This window comes from Caloenas nicobarica, chromosome 6 (assembly GCF_036013445.1).
Source record: "Caloenas nicobarica isolate bCalNic1 chromosome 6, bCalNic1.hap1, whole genome shotgun sequence".
In the NCBI taxonomy this organism is placed as follows: domain Eukaryota; kingdom Metazoa; phylum Chordata; class Aves; order Columbiformes; family Columbidae; genus Caloenas; species Caloenas nicobarica.
In genome coordinates, this window is record NC_088250.1 from 36,577,288 (window position 1) to 36,594,965 (window position 17,678).

Sequence of the window (17,678 nt, forward strand, 5' to 3'; positions counted from 1 at the left end):
GTCTCCTTACAGATCCCGTCTCCCCTCTATGCCTTTAAGCAGTGTCCTGGATGGCGAGCTGCTGTCTGGTTGACACTCCATAGAAGAGGTCACAAGCGTTTGATTGCTTCAGTTGACGTATTTACTTGGACTTGCAGCTGGTCAATGTAATGGCAAGTTAGTGAAGGAAACGACATTGTTGTAAACCTTAAGTTTAGGTTATTCAGTGCATCCGTATTAGGTATCCAGTGGCAAAGCTCACGCAAAGGAGAACATCTCTAACACAAAGAGTTTTTAGGCTGTTGCCAGGATTCTTTAGTGCTCTGTATCCTTTCATACTTTATCCAATTATAATTAAGTGGTATTTTTAATCTTCAAAGCATTTTATAAACCTTACCTAATTAATCTTTGCAACACCTCTATGTGGCAGGTAAGCATTCATTAATTCATAATTAGGCACCATCTAATCTTTGAAATAATTCACTAAATGAAAAAAAAAAAATTGTTCCCCCTTTGCCAAAACAATGGGGCAAACCATTATTGTTTAATCCAATGATGTCTCCTTCCATTTAGCTGGAGTTTGGAGAATCAACTAGTTTGATTGATTGAACATTCTAAGGTTCTTTATAATTGCACAAAGAAATCAAGCTTGATTGTTCTTGTCACTTGGGTATTGCACAGAAATTATGCTGTTAAAAATAAGTAGAGCCATATGTGAGAAATGCATTGTTTTAGTTAGATGGAGATGGAAAGCTTTTTGGTATACTGTTGGTTGGCAGCTAAACCATTGTGATTTTGCATCTATTATCCACTCAAAACTTTACTTTGTTTTAGTTTTTTAAAATTTCTTTGTGGTAAGTTAAAGTAAATAAGATTTTTTTATTACAATCTGGGGCCGAACTCCAAAGAAATCACTTTATGTCAGGAATATCTGTAGTAGCAATTAAACCGCTGCCTGTCTTGTGTTTCTTTTAAGTACATGCTTCTGAACAATAGAGGCTGTAATTGTAATTTCTACAGAAGGCTCTTTGTATGCCTGAAAAACAAACAAGAAAAACAAAACCTCTTCATACGGACCGTTATGATTTGGAGTATTCACGTATGCTTGCAAAAAACAGAATTACAAATGAAAACATGAAATAATACCTTGAAAGTGTCACTTCCTTTTAAGTTCATAAAACAATTGCAAATTAAAGTAGGATTGGATCCAGAGAAAAATAAAAATTGAAACAAAAAATTAATAGTATGCAGTTGAGCTATTGTATTTTGATTGTGAGTATAAATGTTCTACAACAGGTTAAGTACAGGAGGAAATTAAACTGAGTTTGGGAAAAAATAAATCTTCTTCTCCAGGGACTACAATACGAAGCGTCGTAGTCAGGTTAGATTTGACACGTTTTAACATGACCTTGTTTTATACACCAATGATTAGCATTTGAGCCTAGTATATTATATAGATATATATATAAAAGTAAATTTATATTGTTAAAAATGTGACTGTAGAGAAAACACCAGCCCTGACTGCATAACCTGTCTTTCTCATGCCACATTGACAATTGTACATGAATTCGGAGCATATACACATTTGGAGATGATATTTGTCATTTAGAGAATAACGACGTTTCTGAAGGAGGATTTTGGGAACGATCTCGATGCACCATCACAGGCAGGTATTACCGGGCATCTCCAAAACAGAGCGTCATATCCATAACTAATCTGCAGAAATCCTTGCTGCGGGATTGTGGCTGATGAAAAATCACAGTGACTGGACTGGCTCATGGGAGAGGAATCGCTTTAAAGTCTCACACGACCCAGGGCTACGAAGTTGGTGAAGGGTTTGGAGGGGAAGCCGTATGAGGAGCGGCTGAAGTCACTTGGTTTGTTCAGCCTGGAGAAGAGGAGGCTGAGGGGAGAGCTCATGGTGGCCACAGCTTCCTCACAAGGGGAGGAGGAAGGGTTGGCACCAAACTCTTCTCTTCAGTGACCAATCACAGAACCTGAGGTGCCAGGGGAGGTTCAGGTTGGACATGAGGAAAAGGTTCTTCACCCAGAGGGTGCTGGTCGCTGGAACAGGCTCCCCAGGGAGGTGTCCCGGCCCCAAGCCTGACAGTGTTCAAGAAGAGACTGGACAACACCCTCAGACACATGGGGTGACCTGTGGGGTTGTCCTGTGCAGGGACAGGAGCTGCACTCGATGATCCTTGTGGGTCCCTGAGGACATTCTATGATGCTGTAGCCCATGCCTGACTCCAGAAGCCCCTAATTTCTGGATGCAGCAGGTGCGCTCCCTCCTCCCACCAAGAAAGGCAACAGAAACTTCCAGGCCCATGGACCACTATGGTCATGCACCCGCCCCTTGTGTGACAGACAGGGCCTTCAACCAGTGAGTTGCCTCAGTTGAGAGAAGTTTCTGGCCCAGCCCCATAAAGGGTCCCAGCTGAGCTGGGGCAGGTCTCCTGGGAGCAGCGGGCCTGCAGCTGTGGGCTCCGCGCCTCAGCCTGTCTGAGGAGCGTTCTTCAAGGGCCGAGCTACCTCGCCAACCCGGTGAGTGATCTGGGTACCTCTGAGAGCCCTCACTTTTTAACAATGGAAAGATACGCATTTTAAACCATCGCTTTAGAGTTTTGCAATCAGACCCTCTTGGGTTTGAGTTGGCTGTGTAGTAATTAACTCCTAGCTGGTATCTGAACCTGTGTTTTATAAAGTTGTCAGAGCGCTGAATAACTTTGGTTAAACCCTGTTTGCAGCTGGTTTTCTGCTGAGCAGTTCTGCTTAGAATAAAGTCTGTTTGGAGCTTGTTGCCGGTCTAAGTTGAGTTTTGGGATGGCGCTGGAGTTGGGTAGCTGAAACCATCCCCTGCTCCCGCCCTTCCCTGCAGGCAAACAAGTGGCTGCTGGCAGGGAGCAGCCCCTGCGGCCGGGGGACCCCGTGGTGGAGGGACAGGTGGCTTGGAGGCTCCTGCCGTGTTGTAGAAAACGAAGTGAACCCAGGTGAGGTGTTGCCTTAGGGTGGGGGGCACGTGGCTGCTCTGGAAGGTTGGACTTAAGCTGAAGGGATGCGGTGCTGTGCGCGTATATACCGAAGTGTGCGTGTCTGTGTAAATGTATGTGTATGGACCTGGGTTGTGCCTATCAGCTCAGGCAGTATGCATACTTTTGCATGCATATATATATAAAAATTTTGAATCTCTGAGCCATCTGTATTGATGGGTGTTGTGGGAGGACTGCTGGCTGATGAGGTGCTCTGGCATTTCAGAAGATCTGGAGACCAGGGAGGCCAGTGTCTCACCCTGGGAGTGGGTCTGCAGTGATTTTTGTGGTGTGGTAACACCTGTATTAACCTCTTTACTGAAGGTATATGGTGCCACACATCCTCTATTTCAGACGAAAAGTGTTTGATCGTGACAATTGTTCTAGTGGTGATGCTGGTTTTAATCCCTTTCTTTTCAGTTTAGCATTTGCTGTTTCAATTGACTACTCAAAGCTGGAAACATTAGCATTGCTTTGACAAGTAATGAATCTGACTTGTGCATGCGGTGTCACAAGCAGTATTGCTGGCTCCAGAACCAATTACTATTTGCATAATCAAATTCTTAATTGTTTTTTTTCCTTAAGGTTGTAGGGTGTAATCTATGACGTGTAAACAAGGGGAAGGTATGAAGGAAGAAATGCATTTCCAGATGTATTTCTGGCTTCACTGTGAGCCAGCACTGCAAGGCCATGGCATTGGGATTTGCATTATGGTTTGCAGCGTATGCTGCTCCTCTGTAATGCACAGACTGATCTCTTATCTGACTGTAGAGCAGATCTTCAATAACATTAGCAGGTTGTGTTCTCTCTTGGTTTTTTTTCTTTTTTTTCAGTGTTCATTCCTTTCCTGGGGCTGGCTGATATGTACATATATACAGATACATGTGTCTACCCTATGTTCTTTTAATTCAGAAGCCTGAATTAAAATCAGTTATTTCTGTAAGTGATGTATGTTTTTCCTGCATTTACTGTTATTAAATACTTCTCTGTATCTTTAATAGATTTTCTGTTGAGCTTTAATTTTAATGTCACTTTTGTTCTTCTTCTGAAGGTCATTTACTGCTAGGTCTGGCCGTGTCTGTGAATTGTTCTTGCTCTTTCTTAGTACAGTGCCTTAATCGTAGTAACGGCTTCCCTATGCTTTTTTCCTTTAGTCTTTTTGCCTTTCACGGTGAATTTGGCAGCTCTTGAAGTGCAAATTGTTGTTTGTGATCTGCAGGCAGCAGCCTCAATACCTTGGGATATAAAACCTTCAGGCCTGTGTTGCTTTTCTGGTAGGATTTGTTGCTGGGTGGGGAAGTGGCCGTGGCCAAGAGTGCATGGCCAGGATGTGGTAATTGCTGGGTCTCCTTTGGGAGCACCAAGGGAGAGGCGAGGAAGAAATAGAGGGAGAAAGGTCAGGATCATTCGTTACCCCCCAGAGAAATTCAGCAGGCAATGCCAAAATGGGAAAGCTGTTTCAATCAAAAGTACTTTGCCACTGGAGGAATAAGTTTATGGACAGTAGTTGGATTTGAGGGATGGAGAACTCAAGAATACAACTCATATTTTCACTCTTTTTTGACATAAAAGCTTTTTAATTTTTGTCTTTTTTTCCCCCTTAGTTTTTCACTATTTTATATTATTTTATATTTTATTATTATATATTATTTTAAAATAGTGGATGAGAACTAGCTTCTTAAGAGTTGCTACTAGTTTTTCATTACAGAAGTTGCTCTGCCTCTTAGCTGGGACATGGTGGTTGACCGAGGCTCTCACAACTTCTGTGTGTGACTTGGTTCTGCTCTCTGAATATAATACTTTATGTGGTTATGAAATAATATTCAAACAGCGCCATGTTTTTATTGTCAGGCTTTCTTGTGGCAGGATTTTGAGAGGGTGTCTGAAGGATTCAGCTGCCCCTACCTGGGCAGTTTTGGGAGCTCACCCCCCTCATGCCCACCCAGTGTGTGCTGTTCGTCCTGCCCCAATTCTCTCTCCAGGTGGGCAGGACCTCTAAATCTCCATTATGGTTTAAATCTCTTTTTAGCTCAATTGGGTGACAAGAATCCTTATCTACTATTACTTTGAATTAAGAAACTAATCCTATCCATTGATAAGCAGCTAATTGTATCTGGCCAGTATCAACAGGATATCACCAGGCGTGTATTTTACAACATGCTGAAGTAATGTACTTTTTAACTCTCGTGCTGGATTCTCAGGCTTTATTTAGTCTCTCTTCTATCTATTCAGGATTTTGTCTTTGACTTGTTTAATTAAAATCAGTTCACTCCAGCCAGGCTGGAATGTCCAATAATAACTGCTTGTTAAGAAGTGGAAGCTGTGCAGTTATTAATTCAAATTATTTTGTTCCAGAGGTTTTCCTCAAATTAAATGGAAAACCAAATTAAACAATGATTTAATTAAGTGGAAGAGATAAAAGGTAGAGACAGATTTAGAAGGTGAAGATCTAAAAGAAAGTTATTCTTCCGGTTGTGACATCTAACAGATGTAATCCTTCATCAGCATAGTGAAGCAGAGATTTACTGTCATTCAGAGGATAATGAAGAAACCAATGGCAAGAATTATGTTACAAGATAAGAAACTAATCTAATGAATATAGCTCTACAAACCTGAATATGAAACTCCAGAGAAGAGATTCAAGAAACAAAGCATGTATTGTTCGAAAGAAATCTCATGCAGTCTGGCATTACTATATACTTGAAATTGCTGAAATACAATGGCAAACTAAATAATTTTATAGAATATTGAGTAACCTGTAAAAATAAACTTCATAATGCACTGGGATTTTCAAGGATGACCTGCCATGACATGAATATTTCAATAGTAATCATGCCAATTTGTTCATGTTAATTAGATTTATATTTCATATATGCAGAAAGTTAGAAATCCCACAGAAGTAACAATTATCTCCTAACATTTCATATAATGTTAGATTAAGATATCCTTCTATAGTGAGAAGTTCACAGGTCCATTTTGAATGGATATGAAACATTGCTGATTTTTGAGAAGGTTCTCCAGCTAGGGTAGCATCACCTAATACTAAACGTCCTGGTACTGTAGATTGAATATTTCATCTTTAAAGTCATTTATGGTAATTAGTTTATTTTCTGAATAGTTTTATTTAATAGTGTATTTGAAATTATTCTAACCTCCTGCAGCTGCTCTATTTGAGATGGCAGTGACTTTAGTTAGGGTCTCAAGCTGCTCCAGCAGCAATGATTTGCAAGTTAAACATTATTGTCATACATATTAAACACATATGAAAGGAGATAATTATTGTTTTCTCTTTTTTAGAGAGCAGTCTTCTGTGGTGGAGCTTTTTTTGCTCTAGAAAGCAGATAGCATACTTATGAAACTATGTAATACAATAAATGATAATAGCAAAAGAAGACTCCGATTTAGCATTTCCTTCTATATGACCAGAGAACTGCTTTTCGTATTCATTTTTCTGATTTTTTCCCTTCTGATTTTGTAATAAGGACGTTCCTAATTCACAATAAATTATATGGGGAAAAAGTCAGGTTCCAGAATTGATTCTTAAAGCAATAGAATTGCTTTAAAAAGTATAATTTACGGTGACATGTGGATTGCTAAGGATCTCTCTTTAGAGCTGGAAAACACTTTGTTTTGTGTTTAAATAATGCCCAGGTCATAGGCACCCTGGTCTCTGACTAATGTTTTTGGATGTGACAGTACTACTACTACTATTATTATTATTATAGGAAAAAGTGTTTTTCCAATTACTGCTTACCTATCCCCATTGCACTCTACTGGCCATTGGGGGTATAGAGCTGTCTGGAAAGGAAAATCATGTGTAAGGATTGATTCAAGTTGACCAGGGTTAGTGTTTAGGCTTTACTGACTTCGACACATGTGGTTGGCATCTCCGCTGGCCGGTTGTCGATCATGAAGCGGTACCATGCTGGGGGCAAGGAGTGGTCACAGACCAGGTCCCGAATCGCCCTTCGCTGCAGCGCCAGCGAGTCAAACCTGGTGCTGCGGTGGGGGTCGTGGAGGATGCGGTGTCCATCCGGAGAGCACTCGGGAGCTGGAATCGGGGAAAAAGGACAGTGATTGAATAAGTGAATTCAGTTTAATTCAACTGGATACTGTTAATAACCACTTAAAGGGGGGCACATCCTCTTGCCACAGACTGGTTGGAGTTGGAAGGGACCTCTGGAGATCATCCAGTCCAACCCCCCTGCTAAAGCAGGTTCACAGAGCAGATCACACAGGAATGTGTCCAGGCGGGTTTGAATGTCTCCAGAGAAGGAGACTCCACAGCCTCTCTGGGCAGCCTGGTCCAGGGCTCTGGCACCTCAAAGGAAAGAAGTTTCTCCTCATATTCAGATGGAACCTCCTGTGCTTCAGTCTGTGCCCATTGCCCCTCATCCTGTCATTGGGCACCACTGACAGGAGTCTGGTCCATCCTCTTGAAACCCATCCTTGAGATATTTATAAACATTGATGAGATCCCCTCTCAGCTTCTCTTCTCCAGGCTGAACAGCCCCAGCTCTCTCGGACCCTCCTCATAAGAAAGGTGCTCCAGGCCCCTCACCGTCTTTGTAGCTGACCACTGGACCCTCTCCAGTAGTTCCTTGACCTTCTTAAACTCAAAATACCTTCTTATAAACATCACACTTAATAATACCTCTAGGGGTTAAAAATGTGGTGTGGGTTTTTTTTTTTTTTGCAAACTACTTTGAATGCTGGGTCACAACCCAAATAACTTCTTTGTGGAAACTCTTTCTTAAAGAGACTGCTAAACATGTGCAAGTACATAGTGACCTTCCAGATCCCTGCTCTTATGTTCAGATTCAGTTTAGGGTTGGGCCAACTTTCAAGGCAAACACTGGGAAAAGATCGAATTTAGAATTAAATATATAATATTGGAAGCTTGGTAACATTTTGGTAAGATTTTGTCTATCTAGATTTTCATATATCTGAATCAGAAAGAGACCGTAACCCTTTGAATGTGATCTCAGTCTAATTTCAGGGATTAGCATATGAATCGCTCCACCTCAGCAATTGATGTTTTGAGGTTCCAAAACCTTGCGATCTTTGAAAATGTTTTTTAATTTAGTTCACTATATGCATGAGCATTTTAAATCACGATATAAACTGATGCTGAAGTATGAAGTGCACTGCACATACTTTTAAATACATATGTAGAGTAATGAAAATGAGAAATGTTAAAGAGCAAAAGAAATGGTGAAAGAGCAACAATATGATGGGGTTTTAGAAGTAGGCTCGAGTTAGGCTTGCAAATACTCAAGCCACGGGTCAGACTTGCCTGAGGTGTGTACCTCTAAAGCCAAACGCAGCAGAGCTGCTGTGCATGCATCACAAAGTTCGAATCAAAACTGCTGCCCCTTGATGTACGTTTATTTACATGCCTGCCCTCTCTACTTTAATACATCTCTTGATTTATTTTTTTTTACAGAATATTCAGTAGTTTCTTATCACCTAATAAAAAGAAGCCTTGCAGTGATTCTTTTACAAGTTGTTTATTTTCAGAAAGCTGATCATGTAGAAAAAATGAGCCTTTTCTTGGTTGTCTTAGCCATTTCTCTGTGAGGCAAAGACCATTTTTGCTGTGTTAGCACTGCAGGGTGGGTCACAGGAGGGGACTGAGGAGAAGCTGCTCTGCTTTATGCATCTGCAACAGAAGGCTCAGCTAATTTCTGCAGTAATCTTTAATTGCTAACAATGATGTAAGAGACAAAGAGCACATCGCAGGAATTGCACAACCTGGTTTTTGGAGCAAGCCTGGCAGTTAGCAAAATCACCCCTTTGCACTGTAAATAAGAGCATATTTATGTGACACTGTTGACAAGAGAGTAAGACCCCCTCCCCATAATATCATTTTTCAAATGTCACTTTTCAGATTATAACTCTTCTTTAATATTATGCCAGTGGCACTCTGAAGCAGATTTATCATTTATATTTTATTGACAAGATACTCAGAAGGTCAAAGTCAATCCATTTATGGCACTGTTTTTAAAGATTATTTTTATTGTGCCAAAGGCAAGGCAATGGTATGCAAGACAAATGGGGACAAAATCTAGCGTAACCGAGCCCTTATTGCAATTTTCAGGGAACTAAATGGTCAAAGCGATAGTGCGATTCCAATGCAAAATCCAGCTGAATTAATACAGTTACCTTTTTAAATAAAAAAGGAGAGCCCTAAGCTCTTCTTTTCTACATGTAAGAGCCATTTCAGTGAGGGAACACTTGGAAATACTGCACCTTTAATTAAATCTGGGATCTGATTCCCTCAGATGTCCTTTCTGGGGATTTGGGCCCAGCAGTGAGGACCACATGGAGACTGTCCTTTGCCAATTCCCAACCCAAGGGGATAAGTGACATTTCAGCAGACCAGCTATTTTAGGCAAATGAAAAGTTTACCCTATATTTAAAAACCATTTAAAAACGCAGACCCTTGCTGACCCCTTCAATATCACTTGGTGCTTCAGAAGTGTTAATGGGAACAAGATTTTGGCTTGTGGTACCTTTTGCTTGCTCTAAATACCTCCTTTCTGCAAAAAAAAGACAAAAGAATTTAAAAGTAAATAGCTCTTTGCACAGTATTGCCACAGGAATCCTGCCAGAGCACTGTAATATAATTAATAGCATTCACTTTCTCAATAATAATATCAAATACTCCCTTTAAATGTAATTAATAACCTTCTGCTCAATGTGTATTACTTATAATCCAAATTTACACAACATGTTGTGGTCCTATAATGATTAACTACTCTGTCTAAACAATTCAAATATGTTAGACACTGAGACACAGCTGATTATTTTTCATCCTTTGCGTAGTTTTGTTTGCAGTAGTTTAGAAAATGCTTTTTCGCATACTAACATTAGAGGAGTGAATGCTTCAGATGGGACTTGCAAAGGGTGGGGAGGGATTTGGAGAGGCAGGGAAGGTCAGTAAGGAGAGGGATGTTCACTCCTTAAATTTAACAGTATTTAGGACAGAAATCCATGTGTTCACTCCCTGAAGAGCACATCTGCGAAGTCCTGTCGCAAGCAGCCACCACCTCTAAAGGTGTATTTTATTCTGTATTAAATGTCAGAATATGTTTATATACCTGCGACAGGGTCTAGTTATACTTGCAAGGCTGTCATTGCGGAGACAGCAAGGCAAAGTGATCTGCCGTCAGCTCCCCTGGAGCCAGCCTGACGGATTTTGTTCTCACCCTGACGGATTTTGTTCTCACCCCGGTGCAGATCAGACCGGAGCGCGATGGAGTCGGTGGCGCTGAGATGCCACGGAGCAGGGGCAGCGCCGGCAAAAGCCCAGCCGGCTTGTGCAGCAAGTCATGAGCAGAACAATCCCTCCATTATTGAATTTCCCTTGTAAAATGGTGCTTATTATTGCCTTACGACAGAATGATGGTAAACTTTAACATGTAAATTGCGGGCCATGGTACAAGTTAATTGCTACTGCCTTTCCTGCAGAAAAAAAACAAAGGCATCACTGTAGTCAGATTATGTTATGACAATATTATGTAGAAAAACCCTGAGAAGACACAGTTGAGCGTTGTTGGTTGTTCACCTGAGGGATGCCTGCTTGTACCTTGTGGTGACTGCAGCTACGCTCTAATCAGATGGAACCTTCCTCTTCATTTTTAATTCATGACAGAGTCAGATGCAGATGTCAAGTTTGTGTGCAGTGATGAAGTGTTCAATATCACAATTGCCCTCCTGTTGTGGGGAACAATAAAAGTCCACATCCATGTCTTATGCGGAGTCGTTGTTACTCTGTGGTGTGCAGGCTAGGTTGCCTTTAAAAGGAAATATTTATTTCTTTATGTAGGAGAAATCTACACATTAGTTTAATCGCCTAGCTCTATTCCTATAATTGCATTAAAAGGACTTATGAAAAAAATGCTGGCTTTTCAGGGAGCTGAGTGCTCATTGCCATTATGATCATTCAGATTTTCTTCTGGATGAAATTAAACCGCGCAGTGAGAATTTGTTGCTCTCGGTCCAGAGTGTTGTTGGAATTAAATGTTTCATGGTGGCTGGTGCTTTAGTCTCCTGCAAAGAGCTGCTTCTTGAACCACCACCACCCTTGACACAGGCAGGGAGCTGTTGCTAAAACATGAGGTTCTGTTTGCTTCACTAGACTTAAAGCATTTTTTTTTCTTTTAAACCCAACAATTTTGTGGCAGCAACTTGCTGCAAAGAGACACTGAGTGTCTCCTTTTTGACACAAAAAGCAAACAAATAACAATACCTGTTGCAGCTGCTCAGTGAAAATGGCATTTGAATCACTCTGGTGGCATGATAGAGCAAGTCTTATGGGGAGAATCTGTCGCTGTTGAAGCCATAAGGAAGGTGGTTGTTAATGTCTGGGGGTCAAGATTCACCCGATGTTAACATGTGGGAAGTTGTTATGTGCAAATGAAATGAGGGGCAGCCTGTGGTTTTGCTGGGGAGAGCCTCCTGCAGAAGGTGGAAGCATCCAGAATTATCCGATGGCAAATGATCAGAAAGTAGATATATGAACTGGGGTTTCATTCTGAAATATTGTTGTGGACCTGCAGTTTGGCTCCCAGCTAAAGGAAACATCAATGACTGTGGCTGGAGGGAGATGTGCATGTCAGGAGGTCCTGGGGGCAGCGGCCCATTTTTAACGGGTTGCTCAATATTGTACCTGATGGGAAAGAGGCTCTGTGGGGTTATACCAGGGACCAGCCAAACAAGAGGCTGGGAGGGTATTTTTATGGCACTACTTTGGGGTGCCCCCCAGCACAGGCCCACACATTTAACACCTTAAACATCGGCTGGCTGGAGCTTATTTCAAGCAGGTTGGTAGCTGGATGGTCTGCAAGCAGTCGAGCCACCTGTGCACTTTTGGGCAGCAATAGTGGAAAAGATGCTGCTGTGGGGACCACCAGGCGTTTAAGTGTCTGTCTGTCCATCCTGGCTGATGCTCATGACCATGGCAGGAAGCATCAGATAAGACAGGGAGGGATGCCAGGAAAATTGGAGCGGCAGGCTGAAAACTTGAAATAATTCACTAAACATTTGCTTTTATTTCTAAAGGCAGCTGAGTGTGGGTGTGATAGAGCTCTACCTGTCACTCTTGCTCCCAGTAAATATCAGTGGCTTACACAGAGGAAGGTTTAAGAAGCTTTAAGATTTTGTTTGTTTGCTTTGAATAGCGGCTGCAAATCAAATAATATCAATAGGCGATGGCAGCTAGAAAACCCTGAAAGAAATATAGTCCACAAGCCTGAGGTTCATGTTTGTTTTGGGCAAAGCAGTGCCAGCCATGCAATATATTTAAAGGGCATTCTAAAGTTCTGGGAAATAGCCGGTGGATTGCAAAATAAATTTTGCATGGAGGGTGAGTGAAAACCCACTGACTGTTCCAGGTAATGCTAATGAACAGCACTGTTTGGCGATGTGCTGTAACACTTCTGTGACCAGGAAAGATGTATTCCAGATGCTGTCGTGCCCCACATCATGGGAGCCCAGCTGGAGCTCCCCCCAAAACCACAGTGAGCCCCAGGGCTGGGGAAGTGGGGCTGCCCACTGGCTCAGAGGCAAAGGGGGGGTGGCCAGGGAGCTTTAAGTGTGACATTTGAAAATACACGCACATAAGTAGGTATATGTATATATATAGATATATTTCAAATTATGTAAAAGAATACTCATTTTTGACATTTGTATGACATAACAGTAGATGGCAGACTTTCAGATTTCCACTTTTTGTTTCCTACAATCCATAATGGAACAAAACATTTTCCAGAGTGTTTGAATTCCTCTTCACAAGAAAATTATGAAAGATTTTCATTTGGAAAAATCAGTCTGAAATGCCTGGGCTGTTAAACCACAACTCCAAATTAGCCGCAGACTAAGGATGTGTTTGCTTTCTTCTCTTTCTGATCTAGAGACAGAGGGAAACCTTTTCATCTCCAGCCACTTCCCTGCCCAGTGCCTCTATTTCACTGACGTAGCAAAGCTCAGGTGAAAGCTGCTGAAGCTTTCAGTGTGTTAGTGCCATCTGTTTCCCCAAAGTATGATTTACTATACGTCAAAAGAGTTTGGGCAGAAAAAGAAGGCCGGTGTTGGGAAACTCTTTCAAAGCTCTTAACGGATGAATTCAAAATACCAGCAGAAGGCTCTGACCTGACAACATGTAAAAATTTATTTTGGGGGATGCAAGTTCCAGCTGAACAGTAGTCTATTAATAGATAATGCATTTGTAGCTAAGAAACATCTGTCAGTTTATTACAGATGAAAGTTGCCACCTTATTTCACCAATATTTGCTAAGATTTAATGCAATTATTCTACATGCCGATGACAAAGATTTTATTCCTAAAATAATTCAGAGGCAGAAATGTGTTGTGAATATGATCACTACATAGAAATGCTTGACCCATGCATGATCCTCTGGTAGGTAAAACATAGTAATTTTATGAAAACCTTGATAGCCAATAAATAAAGCTATTTTCAGATAATTCAGAAGCAGAAGTTGTTCCTACTGAACTGAAATGATAAGAAAGCACATTGTCTAAACACTGCATGCTCATAATGGCCAGGTCTTGAACAAGTCATAATGTGTTCATAAGAGAAAATTGATAGACATAAATGAAGTATTGTGTAAAGTGAATGTAATTATAGAAAATTTGACCTAGGAAGAGGCTGAGCACCCACTGAAAAGAATAAGACATTTTTTTCATACATGCTATTGTACTGAATAACAGAATTACGAAGGAAAATGAGGCCAAGCAGGAACATTGTCTTCTAGGAGTCTGTGGCTTAACGCTTCCTCTTAGATATTACAGTATTTTGAAAATCCAGCATCTTCTTGTAACCCGGGGATCTCGGCATACAATAAAAGGCTCTTTTGCGTGTTTGTCTTACAGAGGAAGTGCTCTTCTTCCAAGCAGGTTTAGACTGGAAACTCCTGCAGTGCCAGAGTGTGGTCTGAGCACCAATGACAGACACACTGGTCAGTCCTATGGGTGCCTTATTCAACACCCTCAATATTTGGTACTTGTGATATATGTAACTGAAACTCTTACTACAGAATCCTGCCATCAGGCAGGATTAGTGAGTTTATTGCTTAATTTGTAGGGAGGTTTTTTTTCCTGCACAGAGGTGATAGCACAGGGCCCTGAAAGTGTAGCTGAAAAAATCCTCATACAATCTCAAGATGTTTTCTGTAAAATGCATCCGAGTTTCATTTGCCTGGGAACAAGGTCACTTATCCTGGTCTTCTATGAAGTAAAGCAATATACTATTGGCAAACCAAAGACCAACATTCAGTGCCAGAGAAAATGGTTCTTTATTCATGCTAGTACCTCTTATCTTGGCTTGCATGTCTATTTTTAACTTGTGGTTCAGAAAGGAGGAGTTGATTATCTGAAACTTCTAGTGTGTGTCTTCCCTGAATGCTTTCCAGAATAATGCACTGTGTACTGCTCGCACAGGAGGATGCAGGCAGAGGGAGCCACACATTTTGCACAAGGCCAGAAAAGGTGTGAAGAGAGGCCAACAAAGCAGATAAAAACAAGGGGTCCGTGCAAAAAAAAAAAAAAATCCATGAGCAAAGCCTGAGGAACTTCTGGGCAGTTTAATGTGGAATTTGGAGCTTGTCGCAGGAGATGCACTGAAAAGTGCTTTATTCGGTGCTCATAAGTAGGATGAAGGAACCAAATATTTCTTTTCAAGGACAACATGTGGCCAGCTGACCTGGATGAACCAAGAAGGTTCCAGCAGAGGTGTTGTCCTTTAAAATGTTTCAGTCTCCAGGACTCGCTATTTGGCATCTTTCTTCAATGAACATGATGGGCACAGCAGGGAGGAAACATGATCACACAGATAAAGAGCAATGGGCAGCTGAACGGGACAGGTGACTCTGGAGTGCAAAATATAGCCTCATCTGCTGAATGTGCCAGTCAGAAAAAACAAAGACTAATTGCGTCAATTAGTCTATTAAATTTTACCAAGTCTCATCCTCACTAATTGTGGCTCAGCTTCAGAGCCAGGGAGGCTGAGCATCTGAGTATAGAAATCACTATTGCTGTGTCAGAAGAGAATTAAAAACCTCATAAATTTCTTCAAGTTATCTTTAAGTTAATGATGATGCCTTTAAGGACTTCTGAGCAATCAATAAGAAGAAAATTATAATTATTGTTATTGATTAGTCTATTTTGCTCTCATCCCTCAGAATGAAAAAGTGAAACAAAATGAAAAGGTTTGTTTTTACCTCCTAATCTCAGTTGAACATACATTTGCAAATGTAGCTTTCCTAAATAGCAGTAGCAAAAACGAACTCACGTGTTTTGATTTTAGAACCCACTGGGCTCTATTCAGAGGGAAATTTGATTTCCATGGCTTACCCCTTTGAGAGCTGGAGCTGTTTCCATGCCTCAACTGCGACACGGGCTAATTACAATTTGCGAGCCACACATTTTTCCACACTGCTCCCATGGCAAATGCTGGGTTTTGGCCACGTTTTCCCCCCACTTCTTCAATTTAATTCTGGATGTGGATGATATGGTGTTGGGGAAGGCGTTGCTGCTGACTTACTGTCAGTGCATCCAGGATGCAGCAGAGACTGGCAGAAAGATAAGGGGACTCGGACTGAAGGCAGCTGCCAAATGCCCAAATCGTGCATTTGTCCTGGGTGTGATTTAGTTCCTAATGTGTGCGGGATGACGAGGCAATTTTTCCTGCTATTGTTTTGCTATTATTCATTGCTATGATTCATTCCATTCACTGGCACAATACCGGTTTCAGCAACCGCACACTCCTCACATGGTTATAATGGGCTTTTCTGTCAGGGTTTTGACATTTAGGAGGAATGGTTTGGTTTGCTCTTGCTGTTAGAGTGGAGCTTTATTCGTTACTGTTCTGCAGCAATGTCCATGGGCACGCTCCACTTCCCAAATAATGCACAAACCTGGAAGGATCTTGACACCGCCCTACCAAAATCCAGGTTGTCTTTGACCCTGTCCTTCATCCTCTCACAGACCGACAGCTCTTCGAAACCTGGAGACAGTCAACGCAACATGGACTCAAGCACATAGCAGCTCCTGCTGCTGAGGCAAAAACCCTTCTCATGCATTACAGCACTTGGGATGGATTTAAAAATATTAAAATAAAAGGTCGTGAGCCAGAAATAGTTGTCGGCCTGCCTGGCCAGCGTGATAAGATAATGATGTGTACTCCCAACCGTGGAAGCGCAACATTAAGTCTAACAGATTTCCAGAAATGTCTATTAGCAATCCTCACTGTTTCTTCAGCATTCAAAAGATGTGGTTTCTGTACACATAGCCATAATTATCTTCAAATTTAAAATGCATTATCGCCTTCCTCCTATAGAAACAGGACAGTCAGTTCCAGATGGCAATTTCCATCCGCCGTGGTGATATTTCTTGAGAATCTCGTACCTCTGGTTGTGGAAAATGCTGCCCGTTGTATATCTATGACTTGAATGAGATCTGTTGATACCTATTCATACCATGAATGAGCAAGGCTTTCAGTACCTATGCATGAAAACCTCCAGATAAATGCATTTACTATTTTTATTTAGAGGAATTTAGTCCCCATTAGCTGTTCCAACAGGTACTAATTTTCCTTTTTGTGTAGGGTCATCTCTGCTTTGGTTGCTGCTCAGATCTCTGCTTATTTACTGGGAGTAGTAGCAGCAATCATAAAAATAAGAGGGTTTCAGGAATCTGTAAGGACTTCAGCTATAAGCTGCTTTTTGATGTAAAAGAAAATCCAGTTCAGTTGGTATCAGCTGAGTCTTCATTACATTTACAGCTGCTACCTGTGCAATCTTTTAGAATGTAATTACCATAATAAGAAAAAACATCTCCATAATTACATGTGTGTAAGGCAAAATGCCTTTCTCTGGCTGTCCAGCTAGAGCTGCAGGTACTGATACACACAATCACAGCGGACACAGGGGATTAGGGAGCCACAGGAATAAACACAAGACAAGTGTTGCCCCATATGGTGTGTATTATAGGCAGATGTGTTTTGATCAGGATCTGCTGTGCGGAAGGTAGACCAACCAATTTTTTCTCATTTACACGGGACTAACTTTGATCACAGTGTGTTAAAATTTATGCTCAATAAAAAAATTGCTCCAAATGCACTGGGGAGATTTGAGTCCTTGGAAGATCTACTGAGCCAGGAGACCAGCTACGTCCACCAGTGGCTGGTCAGGTGGGGAGGGGTTTACCGGGGTGGGATGAGGATTTTCTCCACCATAACCAATGTGGTGCTGGTGTTTTTTACGGGAGAGGCAGCTCTGGCTCTTTCTAGTTCTTTAGAAAGTAAATAAAAGAAAATCAGATTGCTAGGTGGAGTATTTTTGATGGGAAGAATTCTCCTTCTTTCTTAGACAGTGGTAACGCAGGATAGCTTCTTCTCACCAGACAGGATGAATCCTGGTAATTTTTTATTTCCATGGAGCCATTTCCATGCTGACCTTTCAATTCTACTCCTCCACCTCCTTGACTAATAACAGCAAGTGTAAACTTTATAAAATAGAGCTCTACCTTTTAATTGAAAAAGATGCTTTTTTTAATATATTAAAAAAGCATTCCTGAAGGAGGAAGTAATCAAAGCTTAATTATATTCCTGGAGAATAATTCAACAAAACCCGTTACCTGTGTATCACC

The 17,678-nt window shown here is 41.3% G+C and overlaps 1 protein-coding gene across 1 annotated transcript in view; it reads right to left on the reverse strand.

Annotated features, from left to right (window-relative positions):
* Positions 1-17,678, reverse strand: part of LOC135990466 (von Willebrand factor D and EGF domain-containing protein-like) — a 176,335-nt gene that overhangs the window by 132,681 nt on the left and 25,976 nt on the right. Inside the window, exon 2 of the mRNA XM_065638163.1 lies at positions 6,875-7,059. Within this exon, the coding sequence (XP_065494235.1) occupies positions 6,875-7,059 (185 nt within the window). The remainder of the gene's footprint in view (positions 1-6,874; positions 7,060-17,678) is intronic.